The 19,894-nt window shown below is 42.0% G+C and overlaps 1 protein-coding gene and 1 long non-coding RNA gene across 2 annotated transcripts; one reads left to right on the forward strand and one right to left on the reverse strand.

Moving 5' to 3' along the window:
- Positions 1-595: 595 nt before the first annotated feature.
- Positions 596-19,720, forward strand: fstl1b (follistatin-like 1b). The gene is made up of 11 exons (XM_088415733.1): positions 596-744; positions 868-924; positions 12,019-12,120; positions 12,198-12,327; positions 13,576-13,608; positions 13,742-13,872; positions 14,229-14,350; positions 14,610-14,722; positions 16,820-16,930; positions 17,008-17,102; positions 18,366-19,720. Exons 2-11 carry the CDS (start codon positions 868-870, stop codon positions 18,408-18,410), a joined length of 939 nt encoding a protein of 312 aa, XP_088271859.1. The 5' UTR covers positions 596-744; the 3' UTR covers positions 18,411-19,720.
- LOC148423350 (uncharacterized) lies at positions 3,963-7,455 on the reverse strand. The gene is made up of 3 exons (XR_015865687.1): positions 5,939-7,455; positions 5,737-5,850; positions 3,963-4,618 (listed from the first exon to the last, which is right to left on the reverse strand). It is a non-coding gene; the product is annotated as an uncharacterized LOC148423350 (long non-coding RNA).
- Positions 19,721-19,894: the final 174 nt, after the last annotated feature.

Raw genomic sequence — 19,894 nt, forward strand, 5'->3', positions numbered from 1 at the left:
ACTACGAGGCACTCTCAGGCCGCCTTATCAGCACAAAGCGGAGTTCTACATGCTGCTCGAGCTTTTCGGTTTTTCTTTTGGAAAAGTGGAATTTCCATTGGGGATGATTGGGGAGTTTTGGAGTCAAAGTAGTGAAAACTGCGACAGTTATGAACGAGAAAAATAATAGCCCGGGAAATATGATTTTTCTCAGCATGTTGAAGTTGGAATTATTTGAATCAATCATGTCGAAGAAATTGAGTGGCGATATACGGCGGAATAAAAAGTTACAGAAATAAAGGCTTTCAGCGTTGACAATCATTATAGACAAATTCCCGTCTTAACTTTTAAAATTTGAAGATGGATTCATAAGTATCCCTTTTTCTTGTCGTGATTTGAATTGGCCCGTAGGGATCAAAATGGGCTTACGCGGACCAATCATCACAATGTTGATGTGTATTAAAAGTGCTATTGTTTACGTGTGTAAAAATGTGAACCTGTCACTGCAATGCATTTTTGATACAATATCGGCTTGTTCGGCATTCACAATTGGCCGCACACTTTCCCCCTCCTCTTCTTCTTGGAGGACAAAACAGACATTTCCATTGGCTCCTCATCCGGGAGAGGAGGAGGAGAAAGACCCGAGGACCTGCTCGAATTCCTCCAAGCTGCTCAAATTTCCTCCGAGCAGCGATCTCGCTTCTTCCTCGATCGAGCGACATCTACTCGGCTCCATTTCTCTCCTGCAAGCGCTTGGCTAAAACGGTAAGGGAACGAAAAGGATGCGCGAGCAAAGTCGTTTTAATGAGACTTCAAAGAAGGTTTAACTCTTAAAATGACGTTTCAAGCTGGCTAAATCTGACTTTTTCCCCCCCGCCCCACGACCAGATGTTACGGGGTGTCGCTGTGTTCCTTCTGCTCGCTGTAGCTCTTTCTTGCGCAGAGGTAAGTTTGGACACTCTAAATCTTCTCATTTCAACGTTGTTTGCGTAAAAACATAAGCCGAATTGTTGAGAGCAACAAATCACGTCCAGGTTCAATATGGCGTGAGTTTATTTACTGTTAAAACAGCGTCCTTACACGGTTTGCTTAAATGTGCCCAAAATACTTTGGGGTGCGGAACAATCAACATTGTCCTCGCAACCTCATTTTAGCTCAGGGGCTAAATGGAAGAATATATCTATTCTCAAGTGGGCCGGACTGGTACCGGAATGTTACAGTATATAACTTCAAAATAATTCATATCAATTGCTGGTAGATTCTTGATCCCATTTCCCCTCAAATAGCGGATGTCAACTCTAAATATATCGTTGAAAAGACAAATAAAGTAAATTAACATCATTTTTTTGGTCCCCTATTATGCCAATATATTTTACCCTTAAACTGTATGAAATGAACATTTTCTATGCTCTTTTTCCATTTGTCATAAAATACATATCTTCTATAGAACACATAAGATGAACTAAAACCGACCGCACAGCTTCTTTTCGAGGCGCGCATCGAAACGTAAAGAAAATTCAACAGAATGAATTTGCGCTGTAGTGTTTCATTTGACAGAATGACAGAAGGAGTTGAAAACTCACAAGTCACAATGTCGTGTAAAACAAAGAACGCTAACCGCCGAGTTGTAAATTTAAGAAGAAATACAAGACCGATTGTTTGTATCGCAAGACGTAACAAAGCCGACCGCCCCCGCCCATTATGGTTTCTCATTGGGGCGATCGAAGGATTTTACCCGCGCTGAGCAGTAGCGCGACAGATCTAGATGCCGATGCCAATGTGAACGCTAGCGTAGTGTTTCGCTTGCTGTCGCTGAAGCAATCAGCAGGCTATTTCGCATAAACATGGCAATTGGTCACTGGTACATCTGTGCAGCAAACTAAAGAGTTCAATCGCGTTCCTTAATTTTACTCTTCATAAAATCATCTTGCGTGCCGGCCGGATTAAACCTCCTTGTGGGCCAAATCAGGCCCGCGGGCCGCAGATTTGACGCCCCTGCCCTAAAGGGAAACTCCCTTTGTAAAGTGGCTCAGGAAAAGGGGCTATATATACAAAGAGCGGCACGTGAACGGCGGGCAGCTGCGAAAAGAAAAGAAAAGAAGGAAGGTTGTGTGCATTTCATCAGGGCTGCTCCGCCTCCACTTTGCACTTTTGTGGGTGATGCTTTGGGTGCAGCTGCTCTAATGGTGTCCAAACAGTGAATTTGGGTGGTCAGCGTGTGTTTGCTTTGTCCCTTCACCAGTGAGCTCAGAGGAATGCTCCAACGCCTGTTTTGTAAGCGTCGCACCGCAAAGAGAAGAAGCTCTGAGTAAACACGTGTTGGCATACATGTCAAACATATGGCACGCGGGCCGGTTCCGGCCCGCAAATGGGTTTAATCCGGCCCGCTCGTCAACTTGCGAGCGGCGCTGCCTGTTAGCCGCAATGAGGTCGATCACTTCCTGTTGTTCTTCTTCTATTCTTTAAAAATCGAACGCATTAAACTGAGCCTCTTTAGGTCGCTTTTAGTGACGGGTTATATTCTCCGATATATAACCCGAATGGGTTTTTTGGGGGGATTTTCAAAAATTTCATCACTTTCTTTCGGGAAGCTCTATTTGTTGTATTTGATGAAAACCCACAAACCATTAAATCAGAGTTTTTAAGCACGCAAATAACATCGACCATTCAGTCGGCCACTAGGCGGTGTACCAAGACACAAAATGGAGTCGTAGATGCAGTCAAGATGCAGGCCCTAAAACATTGTCAAAGTCCCGTTCCGCTTTGGGAAAAACACATTTATTTATTTTGGTGATTTTTTAATTGGAAGTGATCCAAAAAATCTCACCCTCATCCTTACATTTCTTTTTTTGGTGGGGGGTGGGTGTCTTTCATTACCACTGCATGTGTGTTTGCAAGAAAGGTCCATGTAGATAATAGAAAATAGAGCGTTGATGCGGATCTTTTCAGTCAACTTATTTTTAAAGTTGACTACCCGACTTGGTCGACGATTTTCCCACTCATAATTGAGTGCCATGCCAACCATGTCCGATTTCATAAACTTTGCAACTACATTTGTAGTCTCATCTATAAGTTATTTTATTGAGCAACTCTACTGAGCACTAATTGCATCTTGTTTCAATGAATGTGCTCTTACTTTGAAAATATAAATGTGTTGTTAAAAAGGAGTAAATTAGAGTTGCTGATAGCTACAGAAACCTCGTCTAACTCTGACGTACACCCCCGAGGTGCCTTCACGTAGCCCCAGGGGTACTCCTACCCCCCTTTGAGAACAGCTGGACTTCAAAAAAGGCTTCTCAAAAACATGCCCACCTTGGCAGAAGTATTAAAGCAAAGACTCAGCAGACTGCCTCAGTCTTTAAGCTCTTGGGCGGTGGCCATAAATGACGCAACCCTTTTTCCCCTTCCCTGCTGACCTAACATTGCTTCCCCCCACCTTTGTCCGTCCACCCCGGAGAATGAGCCATTGTTTATCCGCCTTATTCCTGGCGGCGACCTGCGAGGAATGGCTCTCTTCGGCCACATTTTGTCCAATGAAGCCGCTAGCCAGTTAATGGAGCGGCATCTGTTCTGGGAAGGTAATTACCCTGATAATATATGGCCTGTTGTGTGGCCGTGGGAAGGGCTTGAACTGACGTACTGTTGTCTGAAGAAGGTCAACAAGTTGCTGCAGGAGCCTCACTTTCCAGGCGTGAGTCAAATCAGCCTGCAGGCTGCGTGTGCTGTCAACAGAGACGCCTAATTTAGATTTTTCGGGGGGGGGGTCTTTATTGATATTGTTGCATTCTGCGTGTAGGTTGTCAAATTCTGAACATCTGCTTTCCACTACCATTTTATAGCATTCTCCGAGAGAAGTATTAACTAAAAAAAAAAAAGCAGCAACGGTAGGGCTGTATGATTATGTCCAAAATAATAATCACGATTCTTTTTGGTCAGTTTTGAAATAACCATTATTCATCATGGTTGGTCAAACATGTCTATTTATTGCCATTTTTTAAACAAAGAGTACACGATATAAACAAGGCTTCAAGGCTTGATACTTACAAATAATACAAATAAACTGAAATAAATAATGAATGAATTAAAAGAAATTCACGCAAAACTTGGCACACAAAGCAACACAACTGTAAAGGCTGAGGTCAAACTTGTGTGTAATAGCAAGCAACGCGCAACAGGAGGTTGTTATGCAAAACGGACCGGGATGCGGGCCTGTGCACCTCCACTTCCACATCTATTATCCTGCATTTGTAGCGGCGACAGAGTGGAATGGTTAATTTACCTAGAAAGGCCAGCAATGGATCATGAAAATTGCACTTGTCAAGGCAAAAGCGCACCCCGACGCCATCCTCTCAGGCTTTGGCGAGCAAGAGAACAATGAGGACATGCCCAAGTGGTTGTTGCTTCTCTTTTTGGCGCTCCATAGGCTCTTCTCTTGCATCCGAGGTGGGCTAAAAATATCCGCCCAGGTGGGGAGAACATGAGCGTGCGCTGGAGGGGAGGGGAGGGGAGGGGAGGGGAGGGGCGGGCGCTCTGTCCTCTTGTCTTCATCAGCCCGCTCTAATTACCGCACTTGGACATGCAGTCATGCGGCGTGGGCTGGGACTAAACAGGATAGGGACAGAGACATGCTGGTGCAATCCTAGCAAGGGGAAGATCAGAGTGAGGTAAGACTTGGCTGTGTATGCTGGAGGGCGGAGGTTGTGTTTAACGTCCCCGCGGTGTGTTGGATTTGCTGGAAAGCTCACCGGTGTAGCGTTCGTAACAAGACCCGTGGTTTATTATTCCGAAAAAATGAACAAAAACAGCTGTCAACCAATTATTGCTCCGTTAGAGCTGCGTCTAGCGTAAGTTAGCCGTTAGCCAGCGGCGGTCGAGCGCTCCATATAGGCTGGGGCGATAGACGTAAATGACTTTCTCTCTGACAGCCTGACAGTTGCCTTTCCTACTGATCCCTTGTTAACAAATGATGCTGACTCAAAAGTGCTGTTTCAGCTGGCAAATTCGCCTCCTAGACCAAAATTTATGGGCAAAGTTTTCTCTAAAATCTATAGAGTTTAAAATGAAATAAAACAAAAGTTGGTCATGCATAGTAATCATGATCATGTGATGCTCCCATGATACATTATTGGCAACTGTGATGTCATTTTCAGTATCAGCAAGTAGCAGATTGGCAGATCCGGGGCCAAAACTCAGCGTTCGCCACTGCTAAAAAGAATATACAGAATTTAATATGTTCATGAAAAAGAGGAGCGTTCAAAATATCCTAATCTTTCCACCAGATTCAGCCAAATTCAGCCTTACAAGCTTTGATCAAAAATTGTTGACTGAAATATTTTGTTTAGAAAGGTTTTAAAAGAAATACGTTCTAATTCATGCTATTTTCTTTGATCTTGACATCAAAAGCATTTCACATCAAAAGGGAAAGTATTGAAAGACATAGGGAGCTGAAATTTCACCCTGATGATGGAAACATGTTAAAGTTCAACATGGCACAACCATTTAGTTATCACGCTGCCACCCCTAGGTTAAAATACATGGAGAATGATGTGGAAGAAAATGACCCAAAATGGTCAAAATAGCGCACAGGGGTTCCACGCAGTTAGCATGACAGCAGACTTGTTTTGTTGCTTTCCTGTTAAATAGAAAACACATGAAGAGCATCATCCTGCGTGACGGTTTCTGTCCTCTGTGACCCAGATTTAACAGTGTGTTCAAGTATGACTTGGAAGTCGAGGCTTCTTCTGGTTGACTGCTTACCGTAAACCCCGATAATGGCCCCGCCGAAGAATTAAAAGCAGGGAGGGCAGGGAATGTAGTCATGGCTTTGGATTGAGGCTCATCACGGACGCCTCCCTAGCGCAAGCCCTCTCGCTGGAAAAATGCGGAGAAACGAAAAAAAAATGAATGCACCGCGAGCAATGTTTGGTAGAGACGAACAAAACGGACCGCTTATGCTTACGGGGGACGGGGAGAAGAATCTTTCCCCTGCAGTGTGACGACGGGGCGGACAGGTTGTGCGGGTGGGAGGGGCTCTATTCTCTTAGTTGAATTTAATTGGGAGCAGATGCCATTCGGCCCAATCGGTCATTCCTCCCAAGCTTTTTCTTTGTTTTTTACCCTGCATTAAAGACAAGGAGGCCCGCGGACTGCAGACGGGAGTGACGTCATACTTGTCCATGCATTCCTTTCGCACTGAATAAGGAGCAGGGTGAAGACTAACGGGCAGATGGGCGCAAACTGCTCGTTACCCACGATGCATTTGTTTCTTCGGGGTTAATCTCAGCCTACGCCTGGTCCCTAAGCGAACACCCTAGACCGCCCCCGACTGTTTGTCTCGACTGTTTTTTCTCAGTCCTCATTATTTCAAGGACGTACTGTACTCCGCCACTCGCACAACATCTAAGGCCGCGCTTCGCAACCGTTTTTTAATGATGTTCAGCCAAGTGCCCCCGAAGCAAGACACAGCTTTTTTTTTTTTTACTTAAAACAGAGTTCGGTTCCATTCATGTCTGATTTATTCAACTTTGGAACTACGTGTGTAGTGGTGTCTTTAGGCATATTTTTTTTTTCCACAACTCCAGAACATAGTGTCACTTTACCTGTTTTATTTCTGGCTCATCTGCTGGAGAATTGTATCACTGCGCATCTGTATACAATTGAACAAAAATCAAGGCGTACAAATTAATCTGCTCTTAATTTGAAACGAAAAACATACCGTTTCTGTCATCGCGATAAAAAGTTCGTTTAGTCAACAGCTTAAAAAATGGGACTAATCACTTGATCGATTATTAATCGATACGATTGACGTGTCGAAGTCCACTCCTCGATCGGTCCCTCTCAAAAACAGCCCATTCATACGACTACGATTATTTTCAAGCTCCCGCGGAGCTTGCTGATGAGCAGAACGCAACACTATTAAAAAAAAATATAGAAGTTAACTATGACTGTCATTAAATGTTCTCAATCTATTATTTTGACACCCCTCATTCTTGGATTTGATTCTACCCGAAGAAAATGTCCCTCACCCCCTGAAGTGCCTTCACGTACCCCCATTTGAGAAACGCTCCTCTAAGCAGCACGAAGGAAAGACTAGATTCACCTCATTTTGTCTTTTTTCCTCTCAAATCTGTCAACTCCACAAAAAATGACACACAAGTCTGATTTTAGACGAGTAAAGTTAATTAGAAGGCAACATCTAGAGGCACTTTAATGATTGAGCGCAAATCCTCCAGCTTTAATGACTCCAGTCCGTCAGTAACAGATGAAAAGTCCTTTGCTTATGACGCTTTCCCCCCGCGCATTGGGATTTAGGCACCGGCTCGCATGTATTTTTCAGCGGGAAACTAGTTCAATCCTCGCAAGGAGGTTTCATTTGTCTGAAGTCGTCCTTCGGGAAGGTGCGGTGAAATGGAACTTCTGCTAACTTGAACCGCTGTCCGAAAGCCGCAGAGACAAAGGAAATGCAGGAGAGGGGGACATCGGGGGCAGCGCTCTGACCTAGATACCGATGAGATTTTGGCTCAACCAAAAAACCTCGAACCCGGTCAGACCCCAACTGAGGCACAACATCGCTCAGGAATTTACACCCCTACTCTCCCATTCCGAATACCGACAAGGTCCCCCACCTCTTCATGTTTTAATGCTCCATTTAGTTCGTCTCGAAGCTTTTCTATGACTCGCTCAAGGGCTGGAGCACATTTCCAAATTGCGGGTCATGAAAAGTTATAATGCAGTGAAGAGGCGCCAATTCTAATTATCTTCCAAAATTTTAATCAGTCAGTCATTAGGGACGCTCCTTATTAAATGTGCTAGCAACTTTCACACCATGCAGTACCCGAATATTTGAAGAGGAAAAAAAACTGGAAAAGTATATTGCGTTGAATGTCTGGCTGCAAAAACGTATACATTTGTCTTTGGGATTGAATGAGTTATTACCAGACCAATACAATAAACTTTTGAAAGAAAAAAGGACTTTTTTGTGGCACTTGTTTTTGTAATCAATTAATAGTTTAGAAACCTAAATTGTCCAATTGCTCAGAATTTCACACTCGCAACTGAAAATATTCTCAGAAATCTTTAGTCCACTTTAACAGCAGACAGAGAAACAATAATCAGTATTTTCACAGATTTTTTTTTCAAATTGTGAACCAAGCAGCACCAAAATCATATGAAACTTATTTTCGCATTGTCAAATTTTTTAAGGTCCTCTTTTTATAACGATATGGAAATTAAAATCTGTTTGTTTTTTGTTTTTTTAATGTGTTTAATCAGTGTATTTTTGTGCAACCACAGCCATATTTCCACCTAAATTACATCCCTGATTGTATGAGCTCAGCGGCTTTTGATGTTCTCCTGTTCATGGTAAATCAAATTTGTTCGGATGACAGAAAATCAGAAATGATAGAAAGCATCATTACTTCTTCAAATCAGCTTGTTTCAGAGCACACTTGAAGAAATCGATGTCATTTTTCTCCCACTAGTCCCGCAATTTAACACACATCTTTGCTTGATTGAGAGCGTGCAGTTACAATCTTGAAAATCGTTGCATTTATGTTCCTCTATATTTTGCACAGAATAAACTATCCGAGCAGAAAAAAAACATAAAGGCTGTCCATAACATATGGAGGGAAAAAAACACTTGGCCACGTAGTGATTTTCTGCACCACTCAAAATCCACTTATGGCATGATGAGCTTCGTGTTCAATCACAAGCTCAAGAAAAGATTGAAATAAAAATGGCTCTGATAGATTGCATTAACTTGGGGCAATAGTCTTCCTTGCTATGGCAACTCATGATCGCATTACTCTGCCCGAAGCAGAAGATACACACACACACACACACACACGCACGCACACACACGCACACGCACACACACACACACACACACACACACACACACACACACACACACACACACTATGACTATTTTGAAAAAGCTAATAGCTGAAATCTCGGATTAGGGCTCCTCAAAATCAGGCGATTCAGAGTCTGTTGTAAAGAAATATATATAATCAGGACATCCCTACTATAAACCTTAGTAATATGGTGGATTAATCTTGTGATCGGCCGATCGATGGATGATTATTGTTTTGTTTGTGTGAAGGAAAGGTTTTCCGGATAGAAGTACTTCCGGGTTTGCCGGAAACGCGTTTCCGTTTCCGGGTTTGCAAATGGCCGCCGTAATCGAACAGAATGCTATCTGATGGCATAACTGGTCAGGAATGCCGTAAGTTTCATATTTCAAACCAAGGAATATCGATATTAAGTTATATTTTTGTCGTTTTGTCGAGAGAAATATTTCCGGTTTTGCCGTTGACACATTTCCGTTTCCGGGTTTGAGCTATTATTTACTATTCGTGTGGTGCAGTAAACTAAATTAAGGCATTTCAATGAAGTTCGGTGTTTGCAATATTCATTTTTTAACGGTAAGTTTCACACTTCTACCACAAATGAATATCGACTCCAAAAATCGGTTATCGGCCTCTCTACTACTAATAATCGGTGTCATCGGTCCTGAAAAACGCATATCGGTCGATCGCTAGTCCTTCTTTGTTTTTTGTTTTTTTACGAAAATGACATGAACGCCATTCTTATATTGTATAGTACAACTTTGTGATACGTTCGGCATTTAGGATGACGTTTTGCTTCCAAGACGTCAATCTATTTTCTCCATGGTAACGAGGAGGATTGCACTCATGGGAATTGATCCCAATGGCTGCCAGAGCCATTGATTGACCTTCTAACTCACCAGAGCAAAGCAAAAATATGCACACACCTCTGCACAAATGTGCACATACAAGCACAAAATGTGGCTGTGAATGCCATTATTGAGTCCCCTCCTGTGTAATAATTCCTTATCAGCAAAGGGAACACAGATAGATTAAAAAAATATATACATATTTGATGTCAATAGCAGCACAGGAACGATTCAACTCTATCAGCGTTATCGTTACCATCTCTTTCTAATCTAATCATTCCGCTCGCTTCCTCTGTCCTTTTATTTTCCTTCCATTAAATTGGACCAGCTGGTCTCGGTCCAATGACGCTCGGCCCTAAAAGAGGGTAAAGCGAAGTGGTGGGGCAAATTCGGACAGAAGTGGGCAAGACTCCAACACGGAGACGCCACGCTGACATGGCAAGATGCTACAATGAAGCTTCTTAGAAAAATCATTAAAGTCGATGACTCCCCCCTAAAGCTATTTTTTATCGTATTCAGTCAGATGCACCGAAAGGAAAATATATGGCCAAAACTAAAAATGACAAACTCTTGTCCTGAATCCGGGAGAAAGAAAAAAAAAAAGACGATCCTATGGCAGCCAATCAATTTTGTCACAAGAAGGTCACAGGTCTGCAAATGATTGCCGAAAATGAAATAAAATGACATATCATAGCTCCGAATATTATTTTGCCTCAGTGTTTTAAGACATGTTTAACGCCTGGGTGTCCAGGAATTTTTTACTAGCTTGGTGTTCCTATCACCCAAATTGGGCTGACTTTGAAGAGGTCATAGCGTCGTCAAATATAAATATTGTTTTACTTTCAACCCCTCAAAATGTTCAGAGGCATTAACCCTACCTAAAGATGGAAACGGTTTGTTTGATGTAAATCGAATGAACGTTTGAGTGTTAAAAGTTAAGCAAGCTACGCACAAGCTATGAATGCTAAGTTTACGTTAAATTGATTTCAAACCAGTATTGGTTATTTTTATTTTCCACATGATTTTTTTGTAAATAAATCAAATGAAGTAAATGTTTGCGTTTATTTCTTCCATTAAAATCAACGGTGAGTAACGGCGGCAATGTCTCGAGGTGGAGAAACATTTTGCCGTGACTTGAGGGTCAACGATAACATCGAAACAAAAACGCGCTCTGCCGCGATCTCATTATGATGCTCTTGAATGGCACTTGCGGTCTCGCCGCTACACCGTCTCACCATAGCAACAACCCAATGGAATCGGCTAGTAAGAGCAAAAATAAATAAATAAGAAACACAAAGGCCTGTGTTCTTCTGCGTTCATTAGTTAAATGTCAGGCTTGTCTTCTGGTTACACATGGACAAACAGAGCACCGTCGGAGTCATCCGCACAGCTCAGAATTCACTGCGCTGGTTTCAGTGCTAGTAACTGGATCGCGGGCTCGAGGCCACGAGGATTACTTTGAAGATTCCCACTTCAATATTTTGGAAATCACGCATTGAATTGAACCGCCGTTTCCCTCGAGCTCCTCTCGTCACTTTGAGGTTAAAGCCTGGTCTACTTCTTGCGTGTGTGACTTCCAAGTTCCCCCGCCCATTCTCCATCTTGTTACACTCAATTATTGGTGAGCTTACGTGAGCCTCCAAGAATCCGGCCCTTGTTTGAGTCCGCATACCAGACCTCGAATTGGGCCGCAAGCTCACGTGTGCTTAAGCGCAGGAAGGGCCAACCATTTTTTTCTCTCTCTTTCTCACTCTCGTTACAGGAAACGGAGCCTTGGAAAGGGGGAGGGAAGGGGGGGAACGATTGCATGGGAACGGGCACAAAGAAAAACACACACACACAAGCTAGACTCCAGATGTGGAGACACCCTGTACACACATACACGAAATTGCACTAATGTGGAGACACAAAGGCACACAGATGGAGAATGGAGGCGGTAATGAGGGTCATAAAGCTGTCTGAATGTTTGCTGCTTGAGATGGGGGATAACACAGCAGACACGCCGACAACAAAGGGATAAAAGAAAGAAAAGACGTCATGGCGAAATAAACTGGAAAAAAAATGTTGCTCTCATCCTGTTTACTTGATCATTTGCCGTTCCATTCGGTTTTGACTCATCTGTTGAGTGTGAATTCAAAACTACTGAGCTCAAGTAGCCGCTCTCACGACGTGTGATGTATTGCCACCTAGAGGACAAACATTAGTGAAGTTCTCCAGTCAGTTTGGTCTCTTTAACTGATGGTTCCCCCTTGTTTATTTTTTCCTCAGCTAAAATACAAACAAACAAATATATGCGAAAGAAAGATAACGTTTACTAACAATATTGCACCTTGCATCTTCAGGAGCTGCAGAGCAAGAGCAAAGTGTGCGCCAATGTCTTCTGCGGCGCGGGCCGGGAGTGTGCCGTCAATGAGAAGGGGGAGCCCAGCTGCCTGTGTATAGAGGTGAAGGAACGCGTGAAAAAGATAAAAAAAAGGGTCCACGTCACACGTCGGGTCTCTCACTTCCTTTGTTCTTCCAGAGCTGCAAGCCCCACAAGAGGTCGGTATGCGGCAGCAATGGCAAGACCTACAGGAACCACTGTGAGCTGCACCGAGACGCCTGTCTGAGTGGGCTGAAGATCCAAGTGGCCCACGATGGACACTGCCAGGGTGCGTCTCCATCAGCAGTTGTCAAAATTTCAACTGGCTTTGGGCTTGAAAAGATGTAAGCTTGCTGACAGGGTGGACATTTGAATATCATTGAGCTTGTGTTCGACCTTCAATTGGAAACCCGATTCAGTCAGCTATCGACTGCAGGCATAATGTGAAGATTGCAAAACGTGTAAATATTGAACCGCAACTAGACATTGTTTCGGGTTCCAGTGAAGGAGGCAAAAAAGAAAGTTTCTTAGGCAGTTTGAGCATTTATTTCTCATCCGGGAGTACCTGAAGGCAATTAAGGAGGCTCGGGAGATTCATGGAATTTCTGCAGGTGTCATTCAATCAATTTGATGCTGTGACAGGAACGGTACATTTTCTTTTCAAAATAAGAGCAAATTAATTGAAACACACATTAGCTGATTGCTAAATTGTACATTAGTGATGACTTTTTAAAACTTAAAATGATTTTATTTTGTTTGTTTTTTTACAGCTGTGCGACATCAGTGACTGTTTTCTTCTAGGAAAGCTGAAAATAGAACAGATGACGTGACTTTTTGCTGAATATATTACACCAAGAGATATGACTACAGATCCGTAGTTTAATCAATCAGACACATGTCATCACGCTGAATTTCTAGTCTTTTATGTTTTCCTTCCACAATATACACTACATTTAAATTTGAGAAACACTAGTTTAAAAGTTTACAAGTAGTACCAAGTGAAGAGTTGACTTTAAAACTACTGCATGAAGTAAGACTTCTACAAAAAAGGCCAAGAAATGGACAAGACTTGGTGAAATTAATTAGTTGTAGCTGCCTAGAATATAAACAGACCCAAAATTGCGATCGCGTCAGTGATGGAAAGCTAATCATATTCAAGCACACTAAATGACATAATGGATGCAGCCGTGATGCAGCAAAATGATTCTGAACAAAAGTAGTAAAACTCGAGTGAGGCTTCAATCTTAGTGTGAATGCTATTTACTCCCTAAAGTCGCCAGCAGAGGGCGCAGTGACTCAGGAAAGCTCACTTAGCTGTTTTCACCTATTAACAAGAGTGGAGGAGTGAACTTTAGCTGCGTACCCTCGCTAATGCACTATTTACACTCCTGATAGCCTGGCCATCGATCTGAGCTATGGCACAAAATTCCTTCGTGGAAGACAGCTCTGTCACCCTGTCCCCTTTTCAGACCTTTGGCCGAGAAACCATCACCGTTAAATAACAGATTTTGTCATTTTGTTATTGATTTATTTTCAGAGAAAAAGACCGATCAGGCAGCTGCTAGCCCAGGTGGGTTTACTTCACCTTTTATGTTTTCCAGTTTTGGCCTCCAATAACAGACAAACAAACACATATTTGGCAAGCGATAGAGGCTATAAATTATACATCGGGCTTGACCTATGGAATGTTTGGCGTTCCGCAGTGGTGTGTTACGCCGCTGACCGCAACGAGCTGCGGAGCCGTGTGATCCAGTGGCTGCAGACCGAGGTCGTCCCAGATGGATGGTTTGCCAAGGGCTCCAACTTCTCTGAAATCCTGCTCAAGTACTTCAAGGTGAGCCTAACAAGCACGTGAACACGTAGACTGACAAAATCTTTCAAACGTGAAAGGCCCCATTGACATCATGCTACCCAGGATTTACTTAAGGAACCTTTTCCTCTCACTGAGTCGCTGTTGCTGCCCTCAGTAATAAAAGTATGGCTTTGACGCCACCTTGTTGTATATTGGTGCCAAGTAATTATGTTGAAGTAAGTTGCGGAGCTTCTTTAGACAAATATAATCTTTTGATGCATTCATTAATTATAGTACTGTGCCGTTTGTAAGGTCAGAGGTTATTATTACCCTTGTAAATATTGATGCAAAAGCTCTCTGTTATAAAGCCGTTTGGTGAATCTTTTTTTGGGGGGCAGTCGTATGACAGCGGCGATTCCATGCTGGACTCCTCTGAGCTGCTCAAGTTCATCCAACACAATGAGTCCGTGGCGACTGAGATGCAGTCCTACGCCGACCGGGAGAGCAACAAGCTGCTTCGGTCAGTGTCTGCTGGAAAGATAACGCTGATGCTAGACATTCTTTTTTTTTTTGGACTCGCCGGTAGTTGATCTCCGCGCTAACTTTGCGAGCGACTGCCGGGGTGTTTGCACATGCTTATCTCTTCTGTGTGCTTTTCTGCTATTATTAGAAAGTTCGTTGAACTCTTTCCATTCCAGTGTAACGTATACTAGTGGGGCCCTCTTTATGGAAGCCTCCAAAAGTCGCCTCGCTACTAATAGTGACGTTGCGCTTTCCAGGAGTCTCTGCGTGGATGCGCTCATTGAGCTGTCTGATGAGAACGCCGACTGGAAATTGAGCTTCGATGAGTTCCTCAACTGTCTGAAGCCCGGGTTCAACCCGCCCGAGAAGAGTAAGATCAACCCGGCCATTTCAATCGCAAAATACTCATACGCAAGTCACTTTTAGCTCGCGGGCCGCACGGAAGAAAAAACGTTCACGTTCCTGTTCGTAATAATACATTTCAGGTTTTTTCATGTACTGAAAAAAAATCCAGCTCATTGTTATGCTTTACCTTCCAAAATCATTTCCTGCCTAGATAATCAAGACCAAATACATGTGTTTATGTTTTTTAAGAAACTAAATCACAGAAAAGTGAAAGACATAAGCGCAACGTTTTTTTGTTTTGTTCTGTTTTAAATGACGAATCCCTCTGTGTGAATTTTGACCCAATTTGGGTCATTGCTCTAGATACGAGGCTAAACATTACTATAGAATGTCGGATCAGGTAGAGGTTAAAAACGGCACCATGCTTTCATTCCTAAAAGTTTGCAAACAGAATGTGTTTGATGGCAAATAGAGCCGTATGACCATTGACAGCCAGGGGTTAAATGTGGTCAAAATCAATGATGCAAGAAATTACACATTTTCTAAAGAATGTTGTTTAAAAAAATGCTATGTCAAGACTATCTGTCAAACGTGATGAGGTAAATGAGGATATTTTAAATCACGCTTTTAACAGTGTCAAACCAATAAAATAGCTAAAATAGCAATGTCAAAATGCACAAGCCACAGTAATGTGGATGGCGGGCCGCAAAAGTCTGTAATTATAGATATTAAAGTCCAGCTGCTTATTACTATTTTTTTTAATATTGCAAGTGGGAGAGTATGCAAAGAACGCACAGGAAATGCCAAGACTCAAACCCAGAACCTCTTGACTGAGCCGACGCGCTAACCTCTACAATATGTAGGCTAAAGTTGGGAGCACTGAACCCTGGGGCTTCGGCATACTCGCGGTACTGCGTGCTTATTGAGAAATTCCGGGATTACTCTAAACACGTCAACGAGTCTTTTCTTATCCCACGCTGTGGGATAAAAAGAGCATCAACAATGCACGAGTGCTGTTTTTCCTTGTACTGTGTTACTGAGTGTTTACGCAACTCAGAAAAAGGGCAGGCAAGGTTTTGATTAAGTTCCTTGGACAAACATTTCATAAAAAAAAAAAGGGGGAATTTTCATTTAATACAAAAAACACTCAAAACGTCACCGGGACCATCGAACATAAAAAAAAGCTCACGTTATTGAACGCTGTTAAGTGAATACAGAGGTAACAGAAATGCTTATTGCCATTTTAATTGTAACAGAACGTCATCGTAATACTATGCAGGGTGGGTGTATGGTAAGTGTTGCTGTTTTGGTTAGCGACAGAGTTTAAATGCAGTAATCTATTACCTCAGTTCAAAATCACAGTTACTGAAAGCAGGATCTGTCATTTAGGGGAAAGACGTAAAAAGCAGCAGGATTGTTAATGGTCACGTTCATCTCCGTGCAACATTTTTTTCATACCATACAAAGATGTCAGTGGTAGAAAGTTGGGAAAAAAAAGATAGTCACTGTTGTCTGGGGTTAGCAACAGCAGCGTTCCAATGGGCTTAGCGCAGTGCTTCTCAATGATTTTTTGCAAAGCCCTCTTTAGAAAAGAGAAAAGCTTTTGCACCCCCTCACTTGTCGCAGCGATTGTCTCTAATTGTATCCCTAAAACTGTGTCCTTTTTAAATCAAGAAAAAAGCAATATAAATCAACTTTCAACAAACGCTAATGACATTTTTACAGCGTTTGTACAGGTTACAGGTTAGTCTAAAACCGAAAAAAAAGTTCCAAAAACACAGCCCCTTTCCCTGAGGAACCCCCCCATGGCATTTCACTGGAATTAATTGGATGACAAGATAAATGTTTCATGGACAATATAATTTGAGCATCTAGTTATTACACTTGCATAAAGTCTATTTTTTCGCCCTGTGGTGTTCGATGGGGTCGAGGTCAGGTTTTTTTTTTTGTTTCTTTTTTTGTCAACCTAAACTCATTATAAATGCCTTTACCGACCTTACTTTTTTTGCTTTTGGGAATATTTGCGGAACATGGTAAGGTTGGCATCGGAATAGGGGGCAAAAAAGCTCTACCGCAGTATCTTCGTGCCTTCACTTTCGTCTCTCGTGCATTTTTTTCCTAGAGTGCGCCTTGGAGGATGAGACTTACGAAGACGGCGCAGAGACACAGGTGGAATGTAACCGCTGCGTGTGTGCATGCGGCAACTGGGTATGCACTGCAATGACCTGCACAGGTGAGCTAGAAGATAATGATTTTGTTATTTCCTCCGCATCTCCGTGCCGAACCTTTTTTTGATTCCGTTGTTTGCAGACAAGGCAGCCGCCGCCGATGAGTCAACAGATGGCGGCGCCGAGATGACAGAGGAAGAGCGGGACCTCCGCGTGGCAGAGCTGAACAAACACCAGGTTGGTTTTAATCAGTTAACCAACAAGCCCGAAGAAATGACTTTGAGGTTTCCCCACCTTTTTTTTTCTTGATAAAGGAGATACAAAATCAAACCGCATAGTCTGTAAATCAACATCCTCTATTCAAATTTGTCCACGTAAGCTTTTCTGAAACAGGAACGCAGGCCGGGAAAACAAGAAATCAGCACATTTTCAAGAGGAAATTGTCTTAAAACTATGTGTTTGTGTTGCGATTTGCGGAGCGCCGGCAATAGAAAAAAAACAGCACAGTACTTTATGAAAAAAAGATATAGCTAGCATTATTGCCTAGCGAGCAATCACAGTTGTTGCTTAAATCCACAGTTTTAACTCCTTCACTGCCATTGAGGACTTCAGGCGTCAGAGAGCCTGTTTTATTTTTGGTATTGAGGAAGTTAACTCATTTAGTGCAAATCCAGCACTACTCGTCTTAGTAGTAGCACTACTAATACTGCTAATAATAATAATAAGAAAACTAATACTCCTGCTTCTGCTACTAATTTACTACTACCAATAATGAATATATTATTAATAATAATGATACTACTGCTGCTGCTAATACCACTAATACTAATAAGAATGATAATAATGAGATTAAACCTATAAAACGGTGCTGTTAAATGCATTACAGTCGAATGTTTCAGTGTAATCAGTGAAAAAAGTTGCTCTAGAGCCTGAACAAAAGTATATATCGTTGAAGGCAAGATGAACATTTCTTGTCTCATTGTGGTGATTTTCATAATTTATCATGAATCACACATGTGGATATTGTTTTTACAAATCACTGACCACTAATCTAAAGCATCAAAAATGGCTTGTGGTCCTTTCAAGATGCAATGCTAATAGTTGAAAAATTTTAGGGTTCTCTTGGAAATGGATGATTTTGATAAAATGAGGATTCCGCCTGACACCAGCATTAAGAATTAATAATGCAATAAATGTACAGCGCATTTTAAATATTGTTGAATATACCGTCAGTATGTTGGTAAATGTTGCAAGGGTAGCCTTATTTATTTAAGATTTATTACAGAAATGTGAAGCGCTATCAATACTTTCCAGATGTGCAATATAACAGCATGGCGCTCATGCTAACAAGGTTAGAAAAAAAAAAAGGCAATAAGGGTCAAATTGGCAATGTTACCTCCTCCAGAGCTTTTGCTGCGTCTGCTTCGTTTTGAAATGGGCGCAATATATAAAACGACTTCAGTAATGAGCCTCATATTTATGTTATTTTATTTATCACAGGAAACAGTGGAGAAAATGAAGGCTAGCACAAAGGAGGAGGCCTAAATGAGGACGCGGACAGAGAGAGGATGCACACTACCACCCTTCCTCTATACTTGACTTGCCTTGCGGCCCGGGTGTTCTTATGACTTCTACCTGGTTTTTTCTGCTATTTTAAATATTATTATTACGATACATTTTTACAAGGTTAAAGTGTTCATGTTGATTGTTGTTTGATTCTGGGGCCAATCGTAAGATTCCCTTGTGTTCAGTACTGTCTTATTTGTTTGTATTAACTCCTCTTGTACTTTTTTGTATTTTTGCAGTTCTTAAGGACAAAAAAGCAGGACGGCAGTGAGATTGAGTAGCGTGGGCTTTATGCTTGAAAGAGAGTAGTGGGAGGGGTAACTGCTAGCGTTTCAAATATACTCAACCAATGCACTCATTTTGTCCTTCTTTTTGTTTTCTTGGTTCTTCAAAACAAGCAATGTGAGATGTTTTCATCCTGTCTAGCATTCTGAGGCAAAAACAAAAAGAAAATGCTTGTACGTGCGGTTTGTTTGGAGCCATTTGAAATGGAAGTTAGGGTGTTCCCCTTCATAAACAGCGTATGGGCTAAAGTATACTCGTGTTCATACATTGTAGTTCTTTCTCTGGAGGTTCTCTGTCTCTTAAGGGTTATCCACCGTTATCTTTTACACACAGCCTGTCATTTTTGTGGGCACTCTTAGACTGAGTGCTGGCACAAGGTAAAAAAATTGAGTGTAATGGGTCAGAAGTGTGAGGTTTTAACACCTCACTCGAATCCACTATCCCGCTGTGAAAGCACAATGGGTATAATCATATCTTTTGACTTTATTGATGAAAAAGCCGTTTAAAAAATGCAGGCTGATTTACCCTGGTGAGACTGCATTTGAACATAGCATGGGAACGTCTGAAACCAAAGATGTGCTGAAAATGTTTTGACATGTCCACAAATCTCAAGGTAACATTCTACCTTCCAGAAACACTCTTTACAAAAAGATTAGCCTCACTAGTTTAGTTGCATCACAAATCGGGTTTGTGTGTGTGTGTGTGTTTGAGAGCGTTTTTTCTGTGCTTTTCTGTTTCATACTTGTGTTTTGGTGTTTTTTTTTTAAACCCTGCGTCTAAATTAGGACAAAGTAAAACATAGTGCCTTAGACTTGCAAACAGTATTTGCCTGCACAATGGTTTTGTTTGTTTTTTTTACCACACATTGAGCATGGTTTTGCTGATGTTTGGTAAGTGGCTTGTGATTCATGCTGATAAATGCCTTGTGAAGATCTTTCTAGGCCACTAAAAGTGACTGTAAGGAAAATGTATGGAAGCCAATAAATCTTTGTACACCACATAAACTGTCCCTTTCAATGCATTTAAGCTTATAAGAACACACGTTATTATTACACAATGCCATTGCAAGATTTGTGAAAATTGTGAATGCGTTTGTGGTTCTTACAAACACATGAAAACCTCGGCATTACGGTAGTTGTGCATCCCTGATTTAACACAAATCTCTATCCCAAAATCCC

Source organism: Hippichthys cyanospilos, chromosome 5, assembly GCF_059441005.1.
Source record: "Hippichthys cyanospilos isolate Australia breed blue-spotted pipefish chromosome 5, RoL_Hcya_1.0, whole genome shotgun sequence".
Taxonomy (NCBI): domain Eukaryota; kingdom Metazoa; phylum Chordata; class Actinopteri; order Syngnathiformes; family Syngnathidae; genus Hippichthys; species Hippichthys cyanospilos.